The sequence below is a fragment of the Capricornis sumatraensis genome, chromosome 2, assembly GCF_032405125.1.
Source record: "Capricornis sumatraensis isolate serow.1 chromosome 2, serow.2, whole genome shotgun sequence".
Lineage (NCBI taxonomy): Eukaryota > Metazoa > Chordata > Mammalia > Artiodactyla > Bovidae > Capricornis > Capricornis sumatraensis.
In genome coordinates this window covers 204,490,810-204,517,099 of record NC_091070.1, presented here as the reverse complement: position 1 = coordinate 204,517,099, position 26,290 = coordinate 204,490,810, and the positions used below count along the sequence as shown (strand labels likewise).

Below are 26,290 nucleotides of genomic sequence, written 5' to 3'. Positions count from 1 at the left end.
TCTGGGTTTCAAACCTATGGGATTTCTAGTCTGAACTCAACACAAGCATCAGCATGCAGTACCTTCGCCTTGGAGATCTGAATTGTTTCCACAGGACCCTTCCTCTAAGTCTCTAGGTTTCCCCTTTGGTGCCCAAGCTCTTAGGGCTCATAGCTGCTTCTGGAAGTATCTATCTCCATGATAATTTAAGTAGTTTTATTTTTATTCATTCTATTATCTAGTTAACAACTTCAAATCTACTCAGTGACTCTATTAAAGTCTCTGTTTGTATAACTGGTGTGGTTTCTGCCTCCTGACAGAATCCTGATAAAAAGAAAACAATCTTGTTATACTGTAATAGTATATGATGTTATTATAGTAACTTTTGTGAAACTGCAATTTACCTACACTATCAAGTAAAGAACAAAATGTTAGTTAAGAGCAATCTGACTAAAATTGAGTGTATTTAGCTATCATAACACAAAATCTTTTGCAACCATTCTTTTAGAGAAAATCTGGGGCACCTTTAAACACACAATATCTACTGGAATAAAATTACATGATAAGACATTATCAACAATGACTATCTCTGTTTTTCCAAATTTTCTACAATAATTTATTTATGATTACTTTTTAATCATAAAAACAGTTAGCATAATTTTTAAAAATAATTCTAACATGCTCAAATTCAACAGGGATCAAATATCATCTATAGAAAACAATATTTAACTTGTTTACCTTAAAGGGCAGAGGAAGAGTTTTAATTCACTTACTAAGTACCTTCTCCTACCTAACAAATTTTTTAGTTGTCACATGATTTCATTCCACCCCCTATCTTTACTTCACACAAGTAATCCACTCCCACTCTCATCTATGCCTACAACCCTCCCCACCACCTGCTTACCCATTTTCTCATTCCCAGCCATATGGTGGTTCTTCTCCAACAACTCACATGCTTTCCTATCTTGAAGTTAGTCACTTTCTAGATAGACAGGTAGCATACGAAGGTATATACAAGACATAAAGGTAGTATATACAAAAAGAGTTACGGCAAATAAGCAGTGTTTGCACTGGGTTTGAGTTTAAGACTTCTTTACTTCTATTGGGATAGTGTAGTTGGAGGCCATTTCTGGCTTGGAAAAGACTATGCAAAAACAGACAAAAATTTATTGCAGTTTTAAGTAATTCAGTTTCTCTTCCCATCACCAAAAAAATGGTCATTCTTTTCTTCTCCTCCTTGTATCAAACCAAAGCTGGCTTTCAATTAGAAGAATCAATGACAAACAATGGTCTACCCATATATCTGAGAATGTGAATTCTCTGCCTCACAGATGGACTGGACCATACAAAATATTACAAAAAATGAAAGATTAGGATAGAAGGATCCTAAGTATCTCAACTCAAATGTCACAGAACTTCTCAGTTTACTATTGGCTAAATTTATAACTATATCCATAAAAATTTGATTATAGAGTATTACACACAAGAGTTATAACACAGTGAGCAAGTTATAAAATAATTCATGGTATCTTTTCTCTTTCATCATCACTTCCAATAATATAATTCTATCAAGCAAAAGAAGTTAGGTATCTATTATTCCTAATCCAATGTCATATATAAGCTTCATCTAGACAGAACTATTCAAATAGAGGGATATAAAATCTCAGTGAATGACTTTAATACATGATTAACATAACCCACAAACAAGTATCTTTAAGGAAATCTATGATCAGTGGAAGATCAAAGTCTACAAAAATAACCTGATTTGGTCATACCTAAAGTTTTAAATATTCAAAAAAGGGTAAAATGATTCTCCCTAACATATTAAGCAGAAATCACTCTTAAGTGAAATCAGTTCTACAGCAGCTTTAGAGATTAAAGATAACAGTCCTTTTTTTTTTTAAGTTCTTTTCAAAACTATACAGGTATCTGTTGTGGGGGTGTGGGGGCATATGGGACTCCAACAAGGTAGAAAAGCATCACTCCACCTATTTCCATTATAAGCTGGAAGATGTATTCTTAGGGAAATGCCAAAACAGCATAGGGTAAAGCTTTCCCACTGAGGAAAAAGGATATCAGCCTTAGTCTGATAAACATTCAAGCATATGAAAACAAAAAAGGCAACTTAATTTTTCTTTTGTGGCATTCTAAACCACCAAAATTTCTTTTCAAGCCCGAAGATTCCATGACTCCACATTAACGACTACTAACAATTTTGTATCCCTCTTCTCTCTTCTGCCCTCCAAAGCTGGTTAATTCCAACTCTCTATCACTTGCTCTGTTCCAGCTATAATGGCCTCACTGTTCCTCCAACATACAAAGCAAGTCTCCTGCCCTATGCCCAGAATGTTCATCCTCTACAAAGGTTTGTTCCATCACTCTTTCAAGCCTTCGTTCAAATGTCACTTTTTCGGTAAAGCTTTCCCTGGCTACCCTATCTAAAATAACACATTATCTCTGAATTTCGTAATCCCTTTCTCTATTTTTCATTTAGCTCTTTTCACTATCAGTATCTAACACTTACTTCTTATTTTGTTTATTAATTATGCCTTCACCAAAATATAAATCCAAAGATTACAGGATTTTTAATCCATTATATTCACTACTCAGCCTCAGCATTCAGACAGCTCCTGACACTATATTAGGTGATCAATATGCTGAACAAATAAATGGTAGCAACAACACATGGTAGCTAGCTGGAACACCACATGCAACTGGTAGGTGCTGCCATCAACAATTCACATTCCAGTCTGAAAAATTTTAATTAACAGGTTAGATTTATGTTATGTTTTCAGACTGTGCTCTGAGAACTACAGTGATCCCTCAAGGGCAACTCAAGAACATGGAAGTCTAAGCCCAGCATTTATCTATTTTATTCACAGGATTTCACTTAAGGTTTAATTTGAAGAAAGTATTTAGCAACTTCAAAAAAACATAAAACCACTGGGTTGAATACAACTTAGTTCCTACTCTTTTACAGTTTACTTATGTATTGTAAATGAGGATAATTTAGGTATCCTGTTTATATCATCCTTTAGAAAGGAATTTCAATTACTATCTAGTCTTTCTCTGTAAGCAAAAGTATCTCCCTATCTCACAAAACAGCACTACTTCCCAAAACAAACCACAGTGTTTTACTGTGAGCCTTACAGTGAAACTGATTCTAATATGACTTGACCAGCATAACTTTTTAAATGTTACATGTGCCAATAAAAAAAGAAAACAGCACTCACCTTAATGAAGTTACAGATGGACAAGCCTGTCCATACAAACCCATCTGGCCACAAAGAGAATCTGGAAAGTAAAGAAGAGTTAGTTATCAGATGCTCCAAAATAAATTAAACTATAAATCAAAATAAATTAAAAATGCTGTTGAGCAATATGATGAACTACATTAAGGAAGACCGACATACCAAGAAGCACAGAAAAAACAGGCACATTATAACTGTAACACCCAAAGAAGCTAAAAACTCACAAAATTTAACAAATTCAGCTTAGTTACAGATAAAGAGTCCAAATGGTTTAGTGGAGTCTAAGGAGATCAGTCCTGGGTGTTCACTGGAAGGACCAATGCTAAACCTGAAACTCCAATACTATGGCCATCTTACGCGAAGAGTTGACTCATTGGAAAAGACCCTGATGCTGGGAAGGATTGGGGGCAGGAGGAGAAGGGGACGACAGAGGATGAGATGGCTGGATGGCATCACCGACTCGATGGACATGAGGTTTGAGTGAACTCCGGGAGTTGGTGATGGACAGGGAGGCCTGGTGTGTTGCGATTCATGGGATTGCAAAGAGTCGGACACAACTGAGCGACTGAACTGAACTGAAGGAGTCCAGAGAGGTACCTAAAGGCTACCAAAGAGCTGAGCATGCAGGTTCTCATCCTCGCAGGTTCCCATCTCCCACTTCATCTACCCTTCAATCAAAGCAGTGATATCTTTGTTGGTTTCACAGAATGGACCTCACTAAGACTTGATTTGAAGAACAGTTCGACTGCTTAATTAAAAAGTTAAGAATAACATTGAACAGAAAAAGCTTTGTTCAAATTCTAGCTATGACACTATGAAACCCTGAAGAATTACATATCCTCAGAGAACCTCCCGGAGAAGGCAATGGCACCCCACTCCAGTACTCTTGCATGGAAAATCCCATGGATGGAGGAGCCTGGTGGGCTGCGGTCCATGGAGTTGCTAAGAGTCGGACACGACTGAGCGACTTCACTTTCACTTTTCACTTTCATGCACTGGAGAAGGAAATGGCAACCCACTTCAGCGTTCTTGCTGGGAGAATCCCAGGGACGTGGGAGCCTGGTGGGCTGCCGTCTACGGGGTCGCACAGAGTCGGACATGACTGAAGTGACTTAGCAGCAGCAGAGAACCTCCATTTTTCCCATCTGTAGCTTGGGGATAGTATCACCTAAAACTTTATCAAGAGATAAACTGCAGGTTTGTAATCAGAATTAAATCATCGAACAAATGTGAAACTATCTATTAGCACTACTATCCAGTGCAAGGATCATTCAGTGTCTACTAGTAATATGAATGAGAGAAGCTGCAATGGGAGGGTATAATATTCGTACAACTGTTTGCAACTAAAGAAAACAGGTTCACTCTAAAAGGATCGACTCCTTTTCCAGTTCTAGCCAACTGCTGCTGAGCAGGATTGTAAGCCCGATACTGTTCGATTCAGTCGCTCAGTCGTGTACGACTCTTTGCGACCCCATGAATCGCAGCATGCCTGGCCTCCCTGTCTATCACCAACTCTGGGAGTCTACCCAAACCCATGTCCACTGAGTCGGTGATGCCATCCAACTATCTCATCCTCTGTCATCCCCTTCTCCTCCTGCCCTCAATCTTTCCCAGCATCAGGGTCTTTTCCAATGAGTCAGCTCTTCTCATTAGGTGGTCAAAATACTGGAGTTTCAGCTTCAACATCAATCCTTCCAGGGAACACCCAGGACTGATCTGCTTTGGGATGGACTGGTTGGATCTCTTTGCAGTCCAAGGGACTCTCAAGAGTCTTCTCCAACACCACAGTTCAAAAGCATCAATTCTTCGGCACTCAGCCTTCTTTCTAGCCCAACTCTCACATCCATACATGACTGGAAAAACCATAGCCTTGACTAGATGGACCTTTGTGGACAAAGTAATGTCTCAGCTTTTTAATACGCTGTCTAGGTTGGTCATAACTTTCCTTCCAAAGGAGTAAGCATCTTTTAATTTCATGGCTGCAATCACCATCTGCAGTGATTTTGGAGCCCCCAAAATATAAGAATATCTAATTTTTCAAGAAAAGCAAAATATCCAAAATTTTATTTGAAATCTCCCGATTTTTATTTTCTAAACACTATGTGGGCCAAACAAAACATTGGTGGTTATCCCAAGTTTATAACTTTTATTTTAGAGGCTGACTGCACTCCCTGCATCTATCAGTAATTGTTAAGACATGTTCTGCTTCTGCCAGAACAATAGAATAGACAGCTTGATCAACATGCCCAATGAAAATAACAAACACCAGATAATTTTAAACCTTTATATATTAATCAATAACTTGAAAGAAAATAAAGTACGATCAAGACTAAAAACTAAGTGAAAGAGGGAAACTAGAGAAGTATGCAGAGTACTGAAACCAGCTTTCATTCATCTTCAGAGCATTGCGCCAAACCCTGAATTTCAGCTTGCAATTCCAAAGCTTGTTAGGGCTCAAGGTACAAGAGGCAAAGTCCAGATGTTATCCAAGAGAATCTCAAAGAAAATTTCTTAACCTTGGCATTGAGTGTTGGTGAGGGACTGGGGGCTACAAGAGCAGTTCAACAGTGTCTTCTCAGATACAACCAGAAGCTGACCCTCACCTAGATTATGGTATAAACAGCTTCATACTCAGAATTTTAGAGTGGTCCTAGAATGGTGTTATCTGCCCCCCAACCTTCACAGATGCAAATGCAAATCCTCTCTGGCAATCTGCCTTCGATCTAGGCTTGGAAGAATTCTCAAGGATAAGGTCCCAAGATAAATAAATTCACAATCAAAATTCACAAAACCAGTAGGAAACAAGCCACTCAAGAGTAAGATACAGCTGAAACATCAGGTGGCAGACTCAAAAACTCTGACTTCAGATAACAGAAATTATGAGACTTTCCCTATTGTTTTTATTTTATTAAACTAACACCTTTCTTTTTCCTTGTTAGAGCTGAACACTTCAACTCTTGATTTCTATGAGGAATGACTTCTAAACACCCCTGGGCTCTCAGGCCATTCCTCTCCAAGTGGGTAGAGCTAACTCCAGGACTCTACATCCAGGATTCTGCAAGGTAGTTATCTGAGTATGACTGCCCTATTGACTCCAACAGTTAATCTAGACATCAGGTAAGCTGTCTATATTGGGTGGGTAGGGACAAGAGAACGTGGAAAGTTAGCCAGCACATTTGGCTCTTAAACCTAAACCACATTCTACATTATCAGCTTTATCAAAAACAAAGGTTAATTCTTATAAACATTACCATATGACCCAGCAATTCTACCCTTAAAGAGATATCTATTTTTATATATATAAATTATATATACACACAAATATATACATACATGAATATATATAAAATGCTCTTGGGAATACATAATATACACTCATATAATATACTCATATAATATACACTCTCCACCAAGAGAACTTAAAACATACGTTCACACAAAAACCTTCACACAAATGTTCATAGCAGTATTATTTATAAAGTCAAAAAGTGTTAAGAAACCAAATGTCCATCAACCGATGAACACATACACAAACGTGACGTATCTGCACAGTATCCATATACTATGGAATATTATTCGGCCATAAAAAGGAATGATACAGTGTTACATGACACAACATCAATGAACCCTGAGCATCTTAGCATTAAAAAAGAAGTCAGATACAAAAGACCACATACTGCAAGACTCCATTCATATGAAATGTCCAGAACAGGCAAATCTTAGACAGAAAAGAGATTAGCCAGTAGATAGGGGGATGGGAGGAGGGATGCAAACAGTGACTGCTAACTGGTTTCGTTCAGGGTTGATAAAAATGCTCTGCAATTAGAGAGGTGACGGTTGCACAAACTTGTGAATAAAATCCTTTAGTATAAGATTACGAAATTTTACACTTTATCTTTCTAATCTACTGCAGCCTTGATGCCTTAGTTTCAGTTTTCTTCACTCCTTTAACTTAAGATTATTGCTCCTACATGGTGTCTTGAACAGCAGTCAGGTTAGCTGAAAGAACAAATACACCAATATTCTTCTCTCTATCCAGGCAAATGTCCCGAAACATGGAATGCTCACAGAAGGCTAAGATTCACAGTGAAATCAGTCTCCTCCAAATCACAAACTCACATTTATGAATTCAAATATGTTGAACAATTATATTAATTCATTCAATTCATTAATTAATTCATCCAAAATGTATACAGTTTAAGTTGGTGCCAAGAGCACCAACTAGCATTTTCTGCAAATCCTTTGAAAATCAACAAACAAGAAACTTCGTGTAGCATGACATAACCAGAGTACAGGGAGTAAAAATCAGTCATGCACTGATGCACATGCTCCAATAGAAACTACTGTATTACACGCCATCACTAACAGAAGAATATAGAATTTCTTTTAATACAAGCAGTCATCAAGTGTACATTAAACCGAGTCACAAACTATTCACATCTAGGAAGCAGATGTTTAACAAACTAACAGGTCTATAAAATACATTATTTGAGAGGAGGAGGTGAAATGGAAGTATTTTTAAAGAACTTGTACATTCATGACCTTGAGCCAAGACCTTGATTGCAATCCCAACTGTAATTTTGGGTATATTGTTAAAAGGGAAAATTCATGCATCAAGTTACTGTAACAGGAGCTTTAATGAAGCCACCATCATGACATATAAAAGAATTAAAAGTCTGTTGAAAATAAATTCTAGCGCACTGTAAGTCAAGAGAGCATTCCTTAAAAAAAAGTAAACTTCTGAATTCAGCTCTATCTTTCATAAGACTTGAAAATAAAAATTTACTAGCATTCATGAAGGAACAACCCTGTTGAGTCAGGTTCCTTGACAGAACATTGTGAATTGCTATACCATTACTCACAGGTAATCATTAAAGCAATCATGGAAATAACCTGTGTCTTAATCATCCTAAACAGGAAAAATCTGCCAGAGGAAGGAGTAAAGGGAAAGAATCCTGCTGAGTGAGTAGCAATCAGCTGTTCATCACAGCTCCACTCATTGAACCTAAAGGCAGTGATGCAGCTATAGCTAAAAAGCGAGAACTCAGAGTCACATGCTCTCAGAAAGCAAAATCATGTGAGAATGATCAATTCACCATGGTAATGTTAGAGGGAGAAGAAAGGCCAAAACTTAAATTTGGAGAACTCAGATTTAGAGAAGAGGAACAAGTTTTCAAAAACACCCTTGAGAAAACTGTACTGGAGATAGCACCAAGTGATTTAATGGGGGAAAAGGCAAGCGTGACACACAGATTAAGATGGACATACACTGAAAACACAAAACAGGCTTTTAACGGAAGATCATTTAACACTATAGAGGGTGGGGTTTGCAGACTAGTGGGAACAAAAATTAGACTGGAAGGGTGTTAAGAATCAGGAAAGAGTGAAATAAAAATTTAGCTACAAAACTACATAAAATGAAAATAAAGTGCAATAAGGTCAAACAGAGCAGAGAGGAACGGATTAACAAATCAAGAAAGGTGAATAACATATTAGAAAGCTCATCCATCACACTATATCCCCATTACCCTGGTTTATTCTTCACAGCTCTTGTCATCTGATACGACTTGATAATGACTTTTGTTTTACTGTCTGCTTCTGTTGCCTGGAAAATCCCATGGACGGAGGAACCTGGTAGGCTACAGTCCATGGGGGTCGCAAAGAGTCGGACACGACTGAGTGACTTCACACTTCACTTCACTTCTGTCCCACTAGAACATAGATTTAAGTTTCTGTTTCAGTCTCTGTTATATCCCCAAATCCTAGTCTGCGGTCATATTTGTTCATATGAATGAATAAACCAAGTTCCTATAGATTGGAAAGAGAATAAACCCAAAAGAAGTACAACTAAGATATAACTGAAAATTCACCAAATTTTTTTTAATGTAGTCTTTGTATCCACTAATTCTCTCTGCCTCTGAAGCGAATAATTTAAGACAAATTCACAGTTAGAAGAACAAGTTGGGTATCCAGAATACATAAAGGATCCCTGCAACTCAACACAAACAACTCAAGTTAAAAATGCCCAAAGATCTGGAGATAAGAGCAAAGGGGTAGAGCATTTGACTGCCAAAAAAGAAAACATGGGCAGAGACTTGAATACCCATTTCCTCAAAAAAGATATTAAAATGTTCGATAAGACGAAAAGATGTTCAAAATTATTAGTTATTAGGGAAATGCATATCAGAATCACACTACTACTTCATCTAGGTAATCAGATACTAAAGGATCAGATATTACTTCAGCTCGGATGGCTATAATAAAAAAAAACAACCAGACAATAACAAAAGTTGCAAAGATTTGAAGAAATTGAAGCTCTCATACACTGGTCCTGGAAATGTAAAACAGTGTAGCCACTCTGGAAAAGTTTGGCAGTTTGTCAAAAAGTTAAACACAGAGTAACCATATGACACAGCCATTCTACAGGGAATATACCCATGAAATGAAAACATACCACCACAGAAAAGAGTATACACAAATGTTCATAGCAGCATTAAATAACAGCAAAACAGTGGAGACAACCCAAGTGCCCAATAACTGATGAATGGATAAGTAAGATGTTACAATCATACAGCAGAATAATGTTTGCCAATAAAAAGGAATGGTACATGCTATGACATAAATGACCCTTGAAAACATACTAAGTGAAAGAAGCCAGTAACTACACTATATATTACATGATTTCATTTATATCAGATGTCCAAATCAGACAAATTTATATTAAATTAGATTATGGGTTAGTAGTTAGATTAGTAGTTTCGTAGAGCTAGGGAGGCAGGTGGCCTTGGTAGGCAGATGGTAAAGAATCCACCTGCAATGAGGGAGACCTAGGTTCGATCCCTGGGTTGGGCAGATCCCCTGGCGGAAGGCATGGCAAGCCACTCAGTATTCTTGCCTAGAGAATCCCCATGGACAGACGAGCCTAGTGGGCTATAGTCCATGGGGTCAAAAAGAGTTGAACATAACTGAGTGACTAAGCACAGGGAGGCAGCTAGAGTGGACTTACTGTTATTAAGTGTGGGGCTTGTTTTAGAGGGAGAGGAAAACATACACAACCCTATGAAAATGTTCAGAAAAAATTGAATTTTACACTTTAAATAGGTATATTGTATGGTATGTGAATTTTATCTCAATAAAGCTGGTTGGGGGGGGGGGGATCCTTTGTTTTTTTCCCTAAGTTTCTTAAACTTGCCCACAAGTTTAAGCACATACTCACACACAAATATTGCCCTGTTCTGTAAGTTTCTGCTTCTTTCCTCACTAGTGCCATAGGAACCTCCGCCCCCCCCCCCCCCCGCCATTCCACAAAATGGAAAAGGGCAGAGTAAAAGTAATGACTTCATCAGAAAGCAACTCTATTATAGCAATTACTTTGAAATCTATAACCCCTTCAACCATTAGTTGTTTAGGAAAGTTCGTTTTCTGGTGGGCTCCACCACTTCCAAACTACACACTAATTAAACATGTTTAACAAAGATACACTTAGGTACACATCTGTATAAACCCTGAAAAAATGCTATAGGAAACCACTCTAACATTACCTATAAAACAACTACTTAGGCTATACCACCTCTCCTCCTTAAAAAAAAAAAAAACACTAGGGCAAGGTGTTGTTATTCTCTAATAACAGAAGATGAAAAAAAAGGAGGCAAACCAACAATCAGCTTCAGCTTTACAAGACTGTTTTAGAAGTAGGAAGTGTAAATATGAACTGTGTCTTTACCCTCTATAGCGTAGGATTAGTGTCAATAAAACGTGGTAAATGTGGGGAGGGGAGCTTCTTGGCTAAACATCACAGAACTACAACTTCTTCCAAACCCCTAAATTTATGTAAACAGATCACAGGCCGCCCTCTTCAAACCAAATCATAACCCAAGCAAATAACACAGGATTCTATTTCTGGGTCTGTTATTAACTCACTGGATAATCTTGAAACTTCAGTCTCTCTACCTTGCTCAATAACTTAACCACAATTTCCAGTCCCAAAATCAAATCATGTGGTCTAAAAAAGAATGTTTCCCCAATTTGTAGATTTACTTTCACAAAAAATCTGACAAAGGTATATGAAGCTAAATCATGTTATATGTTTAAATCTTTAAAGAATATACACAAAATACAAAAAAAATTCTAAAGACCTGTTCACTCCAAAAATGTTGAACTCTTTCACTTTAAACTTCTAAAGGTATTCACTAAATAAAGAAGAAGCTCTGAGGACTGAACAGTTTTGAGGCTTTAAATTCATGCTCAGTTATATTTAGAAAACCAAGATGCCACCTCTCTGGCTCCCATATCTTTATCTCAGGCATTTGATTCATGTGCTTCGCCTGGTATAATTCAAAGCAAGAGACCCACCATACCCCTGAAACGTAAATTGAACACATCGGAACATCATGATTGTTAGAGGAATGAGATACTGTACTACAATTGGGAAAGATGGGAAGCTACAGTCTCCACTGCTACAGCTTTTTAACAAAATAAGAATTGCCTATCTGGTCCCCAAAGCCAGTTAACAAACCACTGCCAACTTTTAAGAATCGTTTCTATCCTATTCCTGGAAATCCTGATTCAAGAGTCTAGGGTGAAACCTAGGGAATCTATTAATTACAAGTATCACGTGATTCTGGTTGCACAGCTTAATTCAGGAACTACTGCTTTATGACTGGGATAGCAGAAAGGTTTCCTATCACTTGCCAATTATGTTCAATAGGTAGTAGTTGCCTGAAGTGCTACACTGAGAAGAGAAGGTCATGTCTGAAGAAAACAAGAAATTAGTAGTTCGCCATGGACATGGTGATCGGGAAGTGACAACACGCAAACCATGTATCTGCCGTCTGTGACTCAGATCACTGACTGAATGGGCTTTTTTAAAGGAGGCTTTTGGGTAAGAGATCCAGAATTGGATTATTTACTTTTAACTGGCAGAAGCTCTCTCTGGGAAGGTAGTAGGCAGTAAGAGCAGGCCCACCAACGTTATGTGCCAGAACTCTTCAAAAGTAATTATAAAGCTTTCCAATATTATACAAAGACTTTTGCTCTCAAAATGTCTATAATCTTGCTTGAGAAATGAAAAATTCTACATAACGATATAAACTTGGTCTTTAAAAAAAAAAAAAAAAGGTATTTGTGCTTTGAGGAGTTTCACTTTATGTAAAGGTGAGAATTAGTGGGGCACTGACTGCCAGGCCCCAAACAGTATAGTTTAGATTGAATCAAGAGACAAAAATCAGCTGTGGGTTTCTGATCAGGACATGACTGAAGTAATGTCCACTAGCAGCACTTACCAGGAAAATAAATGGGAGGTGATAGAATCAAGGCATGCTCCATGTAAAGGCAAATCATCTCTTTCTTCTTGTTTCCGTATGTACCTGTCTCTGCCACTGGATTGCAGGCCTCCTAGTAGGCCAGGGACACGTCAAATTAACCATTCTACCTGCCATAATGCTGAGCACATATTTTGTACATAATAGTCCAAAATGTTTACTAAATTGCTATAAATGAAGGACAATTCTTACAGCTATTTCCAAAGTAACAGCAACAGAACTTGGTACAGAAACGTGAAAATCCAAAGAAGTAGACAGGATGAAATTATGCCAAAAAGAAAGGGGGGAACTCAGGTTAAAAGAGACAACAGTAACAACTAAATGTAATGTGTAGACCTTGTCTGAATCTTGACTCAATTAAAAACTGTAAAAAGACACAATCAAGGATATTTTTTACTATGAACTGACACCGGACAACACTAATAGGAAATACAGTTAATTTTGTTAGCTACAGTAATAGCATATGTTTACGTAAGAAAATGTCTATATTTTTTAAACATGCATACTAAGCTTTGTAGGGGTGAAAAGACAATGTCTACAGTTTTCTTTAAAACACTCAAGCAAAAGAGAAAAAAGAAAAAAGGCAGTTGAGGCAAATATGGCATACAGCTTAATAATTATTAAATCTGTAATAGGTATAGAGGGATTCATTACATTTTATCTAGCTTTGAGTGCACTCAGTAGTACAGCTGGACTTTAATGTTACTCCAGCAGCACTGTACAATCAACTCTTTTTCTGTTTTTCCTCACATTTCAGGAAGCTTAAGAATGACTAGTACTTCTGAGAAAACAGCCTAGACTCAATCAGAAAAAAAAAAGGGGGGGATGGCATTTATTTGTTAGCTCTACTAATAGGAAATCTCTCTGAATTGACTCAAAGAACTTCTTGTAAATTAATATGAGGACTGGGTATGAGCCAAGACAGTGACTCAGCTGCTAAAAAGAAAATACAATCTTAGGGTTCATTAGAAGAACAGTATCGAGATCAAGGAGGGAGCAGTCCCATTCACTCTTCCCCGGTTAGTTCACAACTGGAGTATTGTGTTCTGTTTTGAGTACCACATTTTAAGAACACTTACAAGCCAGAAAGTTTGCAGGGAGGGATATCAGACTGGAAAGGAGTTTAGAAGCCAAATGTAGAATGACTGAAGAAAATGGGTGTGTTTAGCTTGGGGATGGGGGGGCGGGGAACACTTTCCAGCCTTCCATGTCAGCTCTAACATAGAGACCCCAGTATAATATTTTCCAGAGGGTTTTAAAAATCGTTAACAGGCATTCCATAATCAAGAAAGTCTGAGTCAAATACTTTTCTAAGGGACTTACCAAAGTATTCTATATCCTAGAGCGCTTTATGACTCAAGAAATTCTGTATTTCCCAAATGTAACCATTCATTCAACAAATATTTACTGAGCCCCTATTACCCGCCAACACTTCTCCAGGCACTGAGAATACAATAATGAACGTTTTCAATATCCTTGAGAACAGTTTGTGAAACAGCCAGGCTGAGCCTTCTTGCTACTTCTCTAACTTGCACTGTTCCGCCTCACCTCTAGATTTCTGATTATGTGCTCACAGTAGACTACCCTCTCACCATCTTATTTCAAACATTATTGTTTCCAAGAAGCTTTCCAGGTCATAAGCAAAACCATTCTCTTCAACAAAACCCTGACTCTTTCTCTACCTCAGTTCTTTGAGAAGAGACTATGCCTCTTAACTACCTTTGGATCTCTCACAATGCCCGGAACTATGTCTTGAATGTGTAGGTGCTGAAAAAATATTTGCTGAGTGAATGATCACATTCAAATATGTGAAGAGTTATCTTGTTAAAGAAGGCAAACTAGGTCTCCAATGTTGCACAGAAAAGGAAAAGGAAAAAGAGATGAAGTTAGAAGCAAATTTTGCCCCAATTAGAGCTAGTAACAAACAAGCTACCTTACAGCTACAGTGACTACAGGTATTCTAAGAGTAGGTAAATGACTGTATCAAGCATTTTAGTGGGATATCTCACTGGCCTGAATAAAAGATTAACTCAAGATGTATGTCTATATGGATATCTATATTAGACAAAAGGTAACTTTTGATACAACATTAAATTCTTAAAATTAAGCTCAAATATGAAATATCCTTTCATTTATTAGTACAGCTGATCCAAATAATGTGAGGTTTAACCTGACTATAACTTACAGCTGCCCCTCCATATGTGCAGTTCCTCTGCATCTCTGAACTCAAACCATGGACCGTGTAGTACTGCAGCAGTCACTATTGAGAAGTATTCACGTACAAGTGGACCTGTGTAGTTCAAACCCTTATTGCTCAAGGATCACCAGTAGAGAGAATAAAAGAAAAAAAAGACACTGTATCCATTCTGGAAGAATCAACACAAGGTCTCTTAATTATGCTCCCAAAGCAGAACAGATAAAAACACGTAGGTCATCCACCTCTGCAAGCAAAGCTCCTTAGATAAGGAAATTCTTTAGGTCAATGATTTTCAGTATTTTGTAGTAAGAAAAAATAATTATGAAGCCATCAGCTTCTCTTAAAGTCATCTAACCAAACCACTAAAAGAATTAAGTTCTTCAAAGAAATAAGCTAGTCATGCTGCCTTTTTAGTTAAAAACTAGAAAACAGAAAAAAAAACAGATGTCTCCATATGCCTAGGATATCTCTCTGATGTCTCTCCCAAACCAAAAGTGGTCATCTTTGCCGGCAGGGACCCTATCAGTTACTTGCGTCCCCAGCTTTTAGTACAGTACCCAGGACATACTAGACGCTGAATAAATGAGCAAACAAATGAGAAAAACTGAGTCCAATGTTGCTGGATGAAAACAAGTACTTTATAAAGCATCACTAACAGTTTTGTTTTTCTTACTAGAAATCTGCAAAGGAAATGAAAGCTAATGAGTAGATTCTTAAATCTAGTTTTTCACTCTATAAAAGTGCTATTTTTATATCATTTATTTATATGTAAATCCAAGTTCTTGGTTGCTTGGGACTAAAATTAATTTATTGATCAGCAGAGCTAAATGACAAATTTCTAATGCAAAGAAAAACCCAAAACATTTAATACACCCACAACTTGACCTATAAAAGTATAATCAAATAATTTATAAAACTGATTTATTAATATAACTGACCAAAAAACAAAATACTTTTATAATACCACCAAGTGCTTAAACTATTCTTCAAAAGTGCCATGCTTCACATTTTTCAAATTCTCATTTGAACCATAAAAATCAGGTTGTTTTTAGTTAAAAACTAGAAAACAGAAGATTATAAAAATGATTATCTGCTCATGGTAGAGAACTTAGAAAATATAAACAGGTCCAAAGGAGAAAATAAAGACTACCTAATGTAAAAATACTTTCTTTCCCAGTCTTTTTTTCTATGGAGTTAAAAATTCTTTATATACTGTAACTCTCCCTACCCACTACACAAGAGAAAACAGATTCACACTATGGCAGTAACCCAAGTATCCTCGGTAGAATCATGTTCCAGGTACAATTTCTCAATCGCTAAATTTTACAGATGTATACTTTCATAAAAATAAGACCAAACCTGCAATTTAGTAATCCTTTTATGTTTCCCTTCTGATTCCATCTCCTACTTACCTTCAGAATTCACAAAGAATGCAAGATGAAGTAAAAATATATCCAACTACTGGAAAAGGATCCAAATTTAACAAAGGAAAACACTGCTCCCAACAGTTTTTGTCCCTCAGTCTGACATCATCACAAGACAAGTTCTACTCCAAGTAGCCCAGGTCCTTTGATGTTCTTAAACTTGAATTTCTACCTTAAAAATCCAAGTATGTTCTTCATAAAAATCTTGTCAGCTTTCTACTGCAGAGTACAAGACTAGAGACAGAATGCAGGATCCAGGCCACTGTCTCTGCTCTATATAACTGAGTAACACTATGTCAGTCTCAGCGTGTGTCTCATTTTCTCCATTTGTCAAAAGAACTATTAGTTGCCTTACCTACATCACAGGACTGAGTAAGGCTCCAAAATCTAACAGATCAGAGAAAAAGCTTTTCATAAAGTATTATTCACATTAAGGTGGGTATCTTTCCAATACACACATGCCCTATAACAAACATAAAACCTGACTTGCCCTGATGCACACAGATGCCACTCTTGACAGTGATTCCTATCTATGTACATACATATGAGACGATACCATCAACAGCCCCTTACACAGGGTAGACAGGTAAAGCACGTCACAAATTTACAGACCCAATCACATATATCATTTTCCTGCCATGACAGTCTGCTCCATCTTCGTTCAGAAAAGTCAACCTGCTCAGGACTGCAGCATACTTGACTGCCATGTCTCTAATTTCCCAAAGTTGTACAGCCAAGCCACAGAAACATTTTAGTTCCCATATACACACCAGCCAAAATCTAGGATCTCACTGCACCCCCACTCCCAATCCTATCTCTCTATAAGCAAACAGAATTTGAAATTGTTATTATGGAGTTCTAGCAGTCTTCCTCCACTCATCCATTCTCTCACAAATCTATGTTCCACAGTAAGGCCAGGTCTCAGCCTTAGGAAAAAGCCAATTCCAACTTCTGAAATCTTTAATAAGGTCACATTGGCACCACATTTTACCAATCAACCAGAAGATCAATCTTATATCCTTGACACCACTACACACCTCTGGGCAGGACTCTGTTTAGTAGAATTCATTTACAGGTTTCAGCTTTGTACTCCAGGTAAAAACTTCAACTAAAACCCAGTTTACTGGGTAAAGTCTCCTTCAGATACACAGTCATCCTAGGATCATCAGTCAATTCTTCAATAGAATCCATGACATACATATTATTTGAAAATAATGAAAAAATAGCCAATGCTATAGCTTAAATATTTGTGTCGCCCACAAAATTTCTATGTTGAAATCCTAACCCCTAAACATGATATTAGGAGGTGGGGTCTTTGGGAGGTGGCTAGGTCATGAAGGCAGAGCCTCCATAAATAGGATTAGCCTCTTATAACAGAGGCTCCAGGAGGGATCCCTTGCCCTTTCCACACAGCATGAAAGCATCAGTTATGATCCAGGAAGGAGACCCTCACCAGAAGGCACTTGGTCTTAGACTTTTCAGTTTCCAGAACAGTGAGCAATCAATTTCTGTTGTTTATAAAATTACCCAGTCTGTGGCATTATGTAACAGCAGCCCAAACAAAGACAGTCAATATATCAGATTTCTACAGACTCTCTCTAAAAACTTCTACCCAAGGACTTTCTCCATCTCCAAAATTATTAGCATTCAATTCAAGAGTTTTCTAGGACTATGTTCCAAGCAATAGTGTCTCTTACTGCATCCCGTAACAGACTTCTTTACCTGGGAAAGTGAGACTAGGGCAATGTTAATGCAGGTCTGATTATACCAAAATGAAGTCACTTAAATTACAGTAAAATTCTGAGAGCAACCAGAGTAGTTTCATAATTGTTGGAAACTAAACTTGACAGTGCCAGAGTTCTTACTGAATACGGTCCTAATTATCTTATATCAAATTCATATCTCCCCTATATTTTCTCTTGTTACAGTACTAGACACCATATATGAGTCTCATTTGCTCTCCATTTCAGTTGTTTTTTCTCAATTCTATAGAAAATAATCACTTTGAAAAACACTGCATTCTCAGGTTATCAGCTGACATGCCAAGTAAAACAGCAGCCAAAGGTACCTAACTAAAAAGATTACTTAAAATAAGTAGAATTCCATTGTTATAAATACATCTGGTTCCAAATAACAAAGCTATTTCCATATCCCAGCAGATGGCCCACAGTAATAATGCCTTGCTGATCTGGTTATAACAAATTCTATTAAATCCAAAATTCTGTATAGCAGATGCCTTTTCCAATTTCAGTATAAGTCAATCTCTTTAACCAAAATATTAAGCTTTGGTTCTTGTTATTCGTGCACTAAAGTCCATTTATGCCAATTAAGATGGTCAAAATTTTTGACAGTTACTATAAAATGCCTCCGTGGTGTTTCCTGAGTTTTGGGGTGGAGGAGGCAAAGAATACCTCCATTAAGGACTGAAAGGCTAACTGTTCAAAATGAAAAAGATTCATAGCCAAAGGAAGGCTGAGGAGAGTAGTTATAGTAAGCTTCAGCTGTCCTAAGCCAAGGTTTCTGAACAGTGGCAATGTGGAAAGCTAAGTGACTAACAAAGCTGACAGTGAAGAACACTGAAAATACAATTTCTGATTTAAGAGGCTATTATATTAGCAGGGATAAACAGGAAAAAAGGTACCTGGATGCCTACCAACATGTATCTCTGTACACTGAAGTGTGACTGATGTTTGTTTATTTTTTTTTGGGGGGGGGTGTTTTAGAACATTTATTTTTCTTGTCCCTGTCAAACTGGCTGTTCATTCTCTTCTGTTCTTTGAAATTGTCTTTTTCTTTCTTTTTTTTTTTTTAACTTTACTTTACAATACTGTACTGGTTTTGCCATACATCAACATGAATCCACCACGGGTGTACATGAGTTCCCAATCCTGAACCCCCGTCTCACCTCCCTCCCCATACCATCCCTCTGGGTCATCCCGGTGCACCAGCCCCAAGCATCTTGTATCCTGCATCAAACCTAGACTGGCGATTCGTTTCTTACATGATATTATACATGTTTCAATGCCATTCTCCCAAATTATCCCACCCTCTCCCTCTCCCACAGAGTCCAAAAGTCTGTTCTATACATCTGTGTCTCTTTTGCTGTCTCCTATACAGGGTTATCGTTACCATCTTTCTAAATTCCATATATATGCGTTAGTATACTGTATTGGTGTTTTTCTTTCTGGCTTACTTCATTCTATATAAGAGGCTCCAGTTTCATCCATCTCATTAGAACTGATTGAAATGTATTCTTTTTAATGGCTGAGTGATACTCCATTGTGTATATGTACCACAGCTTTCTTATCCATTCATCTGCTGATGGACATCCAGGTTGCTTCCATGTCCTGGCTATTATAAACAGTGCTGCGATGAACATTGGGGTACACATGTCTCTTTCAATTCTCGTTTCCTTGGTGTGTATACCCAGCAGTGGAATTGCCGGGTCATAAGGCAGTTCTATTTCCAGTTTTTTAAGGAATCTCCACACTGTTCTCCATAGTGGCTGAGCTAGTTTGCATTCCCACCAACAGTGTAAGAGGGTTCCCTTTTCTCCACACCCTCTCCAGCATTTATTGCTTGTAGACTTTTGGATCGCAGCCATTCTGACTGGTGTGAAATGGTACCTCATTGTGGAAAGACCAATATTTAAAAGAAATGTGGATAAAATGTCAACTTAACTTTGCTGTTTATTTCCCCAACCACACTCAAAATCATATCTTCATATTCTGGTCATATCCTGATTTGAAACATTACCCTCTGTTAATTAATAACACAGTAACAGCACACTGAAGTGATTAAGAGTCACTGAGTCCTGCAGGGGTTCAAATCCTGGCTGTTTCCGTTCCCAGCTACATATCCTTAGCCAATTTACCTACCTCTGTACCTATATCATCTGTAAAATTTTGGTAATAATAAGATCTACCCTCCAGAGTTGTTGTGAGGAATATATGAATAAGAAATATAGTCAGAACACTCTGGAGCCCATAGTAAAACCTCAGAAAATGTTAGCTATTATCACTACCTCTATCATCATCATCATCACATTAATCCCCAGTAAAGTTCTGAAAGAAAGGCAGAAATATGAAATGACTTATCTAAATCACAAGTGACAAAATGCAATAAGAAAAATCTGATTTTAAATCCTGAAGTTTAACATTAAAAGTTACTCATTCCCTAAGCAACGGGATTTTCCAACCTGATTCTCCAGTAATTCACATGAGGCTCCTTTAAGTTAGAAGAGCAGCAGTGGAAATAGCAACAGACATGCACTAAGATGATCTAATTGCTCCATCACTGACTTCATCTTGGGCAAGTCACTTAATCTAAACTTCAAATTGCTCACCTTAAAAAACACTTTGCCTACCTCACAGGGCTGTTGCCTGATACACAGATAACACATGAGAAAACATATGTAAGCCAAAAACACACTATATGAATGTTCACGAGCCATATCCCCAGTGCCTAGCAGAATGCATAGCAGAGGTTACAATCTAAAAGAAAGCCATAAGCAGGATGGAGTTGACAGGGTGAGGATTACAATGATAAAAGAGTAAGAAACTCAAATGTCCATCAACTGCTAAGTAGAGAAATAAAAGGCGGCAGAGTCAGAAGATGAATTGTGCTGGTGCTTAGTCATGCTCAACTCTTTGCAGCCCCGTGGACTGCAGCCCCCCAGGCTCCTCTGTCCATGGGATTTACAGGCAAGAATCCTGGATTGGGTTACTATTTCCTCCTCCAGGGGATCTTCCTGACCCAGAGATTGAACCCACATCACCTGCACTGGCAGGTAGATTCTCTACCACTGCACCACCTGGGAACCCCCATACAATAGAATATTTAACAATAAAAAGGAATGAGACATTGACACAATACAAAAATGGATAACCCTTGAAACACTACGCTAAGTAAAAAAAGTCAGACACAAAAGACCATGAGTTGTATGATTCCAAGTACATTAGCACTTGCTTAGGACTGGGGAATGAAGGGGAAATGGACAGTAACAGCCAATGGACACAGACTTTCTCTTTTGAGATGATGTCTGTGATGATTGCTGCACAATTTGGTGAATAAAATAAAAGCCACTGAACTGTACACTTCAAATGGGTGAACTGTATAGTATGTGAATTATGTCAATAAAACTTTTTAAAAAAGAAAAATAAGTTTGAGAGAACCTTTAAAGTATAAAATCACCGGCTTTAGAACACAAGGTTGTTCCTTTTTTTAAAGAAAAAAAGTGAGTTTTCTAATATTTGAGCAGCTCTGACATGCGGAAAAGAATGAGACTGAAGGAAACATTAGGAGAAAATACTAAGAATTACCACACCAGACCATAACATCTCTACAACACCTTCTGTAGAAAAAATATATGGAATGTCTTATTCTCCCTTTCAAAATTCTCAGGTTACAAATCACCTCCTGGTCCCAGTTCAATAGTCTTTTCATAACGATCATTGTTTCTGAAATTTAAGTCTGCATTTGAAATTAAAAGACGCTTACTCCTTGGAAGAAAAGTTATGACCAACCTAGATAGTATATTCAAAAGCACAGATTGACAAGAAAGGTCCGTCTAGTCAAGGCTATGGTTTTTCCAGTGGTCATGTATGGATGTGAGAGTTGGACTGTGAAGAAAGCTGAGCACCGAAGAATTGATGCTTTTGAACTGTGCTGTCAGAGTAGACTCTTGAGAGTCCCTTGGACTGCAAAGAGATCCAACCAGTCCATTCTAAAGATCAGCCCTGGGATTTCTTTGGAAGGAATGATGCTAAAGCTGAAACTCCAGTACTTTGGCCACCTCATGCGAAGAGTTGACTCATTGGAAAAGACTCAGATGCTGGAAGGGATTGGGGGCAGGAGGAAAAGGGGACGACAAAGGATGAGACGGCTGGATGGCATCACTGACTCGATGGACGTGAGTTTGAGTGAACTCCGGGAGTTGGTGATGGACAGGGAGGCCTGCAGTGCTGCAATTCATGGGGTCGCAAAGAGTCGGACACGACTGAGCGACTGGACTGAACTGAACCAAATTACCCTTCCTATCCTTGGCTTCTGTGGCACTGATGTACTTCCTGGTTCTTCTCAGAAATGCTTTATCTATTAGCCTATAATGTCACCCACAGTTCCAAACCTCAAAGCTCTTTCACCATCATACTACTAACCTTCCAACCCTCATCTACTCATGTTTTTTTTTTTTTACTACCAAATACAGCCCTGCTTAATATACAATCTACATTTCATATCATCTTACAGTGATACACCACAGGATTCAAATCTTGATTATCTTTGCTAAGGTTGGAAAGCGGTGATATGGCTCAACCAAAATAATTCCTACACATTTTTTCTTTTGAGCAGATCTGTTTTTCTAATTTTTTGCTTAGACTAATACTAAACTAGCCTACCCTTCCAGAGTCAAACCAGCAAGCAGAAAAGACCATCAGGAGTTGCAGGAGGCTAATCTTTTATTGAAAAATTGATTGTATACAATCTAAGTGTTGACCATTACCCACCCTGGCTCATTTATCTTTATAGTGGCACTTTCCTAATTTCCTCATCATTATCAGCCATTCTCCCAAAATTCTAGCCTTTAATCTTTTAATGTTTAATTTGCCCTCTTTCCTTGACACACATCCAGATATCACTAAGTTCAAATTAATTTTTACTCAAACATACACTCTCATATATTCTATACATTGTTTCACAGGACAATATAATTTAAAGACTAAATGCATAAGCTCAAAGGTAGAACTGCCTGGATTCAAATTCTGGCTCTGCTGCTTACTCCCTATGGGATTTAGGGCAAATTACTAAACCTTTCTGTAACTCAGTTTCTTCATAGTGATAACAACACCTTATTATAAAGATTTTAGGAATTAAATACATGTATATAGTTTAAAACACTGTACCTGGCATACAGTACTCTATAAATGCTAGTTACTGTTTTATTCCAAACATCACCATTTTATCTCAGACCCTCATCAGCTTATTCCTAAAATTTTTCAAGACCCTTCTAGTCAGTCTCCCTCCTCCAGAATGCTCAACTAATTATGAAAATCTTCCTCAGGAATAATATGCTTCATCTTACTCCCAATCTTTAGAACCCACGGTAGTACCCCACCAAATTAAACTATATATCCTTAATAAGGTCCTCCATCAATACCTACTCTACCAAGCCTAAACTCATTATTATAATTCACCAATAAGATGCTCTATGCCAATCAAGTTGCTTGATATCTTCTGTACTGATACACTGTCAGTGTATGTCTTGGTAAATACCCCTTCACTCTCCTGGAATATATCTCTTGCCTTTTGAAAATTTCAATTTCTCCAAATCTCACTTTATACCTTTGATTTTGGCTGCACTGTTATCCCAACTAGGAGCTTGATGATGTATGGAATTCTGAATAATGCATGTTATATGTTCTTTCCCCAACAAAAGTGAGAGCAGACCGCATATTTTATTTCCTGTGTCTCTTCATACATAGCACATAGACTACTTCACATATAGCACAGTATTTTGCAGAAGTACACAAATACTGACTTAATAAATATGCCTCGGAATGTATCAGAACACTCTTTATCTTCCACTGCCCCACCCATACTTAGCATAGTGAGGGCAGATAGAATCTGTCTTTAAGTATTTTCATTTTACATACACAGAAGGAGACGATACTAACAATTGTACCAGATTTTTTTTAAAAAAGAGAATCATCGAAATCACCCGACCTCATCCAAAAACATACCTAATAAAAGCATGAGGAAGCCCTCATATCTTCAGCAACACAAAACCAAAAACAAGATTCATCTTAACTTCAAGAAACACACAAATAAAACCGAAACCTAAAAAAAAAAAAAAAAAATTAAAAATTCAATCAAATCTCTAGATGCTACCCAAACATAAAAATGAAGAGGTGCTCACTGCTCATCTGTAAGTATCTGCTTATAGCCTAGGAGAAATAAAAGGCTTCCCTCACTGCTACTGTGGCCTGTTCCCTGTTAAGGGAGCAATCTGTGGCCATAAAAGAGCAAAACACAGGAAGATGGAAACCTTAACCTGGAAGAGACATTAAGGAAAAGAAATTACTCAAAACACACGTTTCAAAAACCAGAGAGTACAATGATACTCAATAGCAAGAGAGGGAAAGTGAAATAAAAAAGCACCCACGAAATGAGTGACTCACTGAAACTTATCTAGTGCTGCCTTGCAAGTAAAGAGCTATGCATATAACATATCCATGACATGCATGCCTGTTTCACTGGCAAACAAAACAGAAAGAAAAAATAAATGTCAGAAAAAGACAAGGCAGATGCCCCATCAATCTCTAACGCCCTGGTCAATCCAACTCAGCTCATTCAGGAATCCAACCAGGAACAACAGAGACGTGGATTGCACAATACAGAAAAGAAAAATCTTCGCCAGCCATACACAAAAAAGTACAACGGATAAGTGAAAACTATACATCTCAATGCATCAGCAGCTAGAGCTTATTATTCTGTTTAGGATTAAACTGTAGAGAAAAGAACAAGAGCAGCTCAAGGAAGAGGGGGAAATGTCAATGAAACTAAGTCCCTTACTGGTCTCAATCTCAGAGAGTACAAGTCTTGCTTCTTCCAGCTGACCAGCCGTCGGCCTCGGCACAGCAAATTGACCCTAACACCTTCCACGCCACCCGGAGGAAATCACAGAGGAAAAAACCAGCCCGCTTTAACCTCCCTCCTCACCAGCTGCAAACTGGAGGGGGGTTGGGGGGGGGGGGAGACACCCTACCACGTGGGCAGGATGCAACACACACAGGACAGCAACACGTCCGCATGGAACTGCTGCCTCTGCCCAATGCCGACAGAGGACGGCGACAGGATGGGTGGAAACATAGGCCCCCCGCATGGGCCTCCCCACCCCGAAGGGCACCCCCGACGCGCGAGATGCTGGCCGCCTCGCCCGCCAAAAAGCACCCCGGAGCTTGAAGGAAAGAAGCTGCATCGCGCTGGGAAGGGGGGCTAGCCCAGGCCAGGGTCAGGTCACGGAGAGAAAACGGAGGGCACTGTCCTCGGACTCGACGCCCCCGGGAATCCCGTCTAGCTCCCTCGGGCCCCGCCTGGGGGAGGGGCGGGAGGCGCGGAGCCGCCGCTTCCCTGCTGAGGGGCAGCAGCAGCTGAGAAGCGCCGCGGGGGAGGGAGGAACCCAGCCCTAGCCGCTCGCCGGGCCTCAGCCTGGGCCCAGGCCCCCTGCCCCGCCCGCCGCCCGCCGCCCGCCCCGCGACGCGGCCGCAGCTGAGAGAACGGAGAGGGCGTCTCGCGGAGGGCAGCCCCTGCCTGCCTCCCGGGAGATGCCCCGGCCCCGCCTCCTCGCCCGCCGCCCCAGCCCGACCGCCCCGGCGGCGGGCGCTCACCTCAGGCTGCGCAGGCCGGGACGGCCCGGCCGAGCCCCCGGCCGCTGTGTGCGTCTCCGCCCCCCGGGAAACGTCCCAACGGCGCCTGGTGCGAGCCGCTGAGGCCCGGAGCAGCGCCGAGAGCGGCGGCGGCAGCGGGACCAGCCAACATCCGGGGCCGCGCACCCGGAACTACTTCCCGACCAGCTCCCCCGCCCCCGCCTCCCGCGACGTCGCTGCGCCACCGGTACGGCGTCGGCGGCGTCACTGCCCCTCTGCGGTCACTGCCCCTCTGCGGTCACTGCCGCGGCTATGCGCGCGAGATCCTTCCGCTGGGGCAAATAGTACCCTGGGACTCCGAGAGGGCCCCCGCTTCGGTGAAGCGGGTGTCAGGCAGCCGCAGACAGCTCCGAGCGACTTGTTGAGGCGGGGAGTAGCGGGTTCTCTGTCCCTCAGAGTGGCGGCCAGGGAGTGAAGGCAGTGGGGGCGGCCTTTTAGTTGAGGACCACAGGAACCTCCGCCTTGAACCCTCCCCAGGGACTCCGGGACCCTGTGTCCCGGGGGAAGGGCGCCTTGCGACTTTCCCCCAAGCTCCCTTCACCTCACCGTAGCAACAGGTACCTTAGCCTCTCCGGGACACCGGTCACCGCGGCTTCTACGGCCCCAGCAAAGGCACCTTGGACCTTGACGACACCTCTTCTTCCAGAACCCCACACGTCCCGGGTTCTAGACCCATCTCTCTGCTGGGGCCTCT

At 39.6% G+C, this 26,290-nt stretch overlaps 1 protein-coding gene across 2 annotated transcripts in view; it reads right to left on the bottom strand.

The window, feature by feature from the left end:
* The window catches only part of FOXJ3 (forkhead box J3), a 145,723-nt gene extending 120,066 nt beyond the window's left edge, over positions 1 to 25,657 (bottom strand). For both annotated transcript variants that reach the window (XM_068963909.1, XM_068963910.1), the window contains exons 1-2: positions 25,558 to 25,657; positions 3,213 to 3,273 (exon numbers count right to left, since the gene is read on the bottom strand). In XM_068963909.1, the coding sequence (XP_068820010.1) occupies positions 3,213 to 3,256 (44 nt within the window). In that variant the 5' untranslated portion in view covers positions 3,257 to 3,273; positions 25,558 to 25,657. The remainder of the gene's footprint in view (positions 1 to 3,212; positions 3,274 to 25,557) is intronic.
* Positions 25,658 to 26,290: the final 633 nt, after the last annotated feature.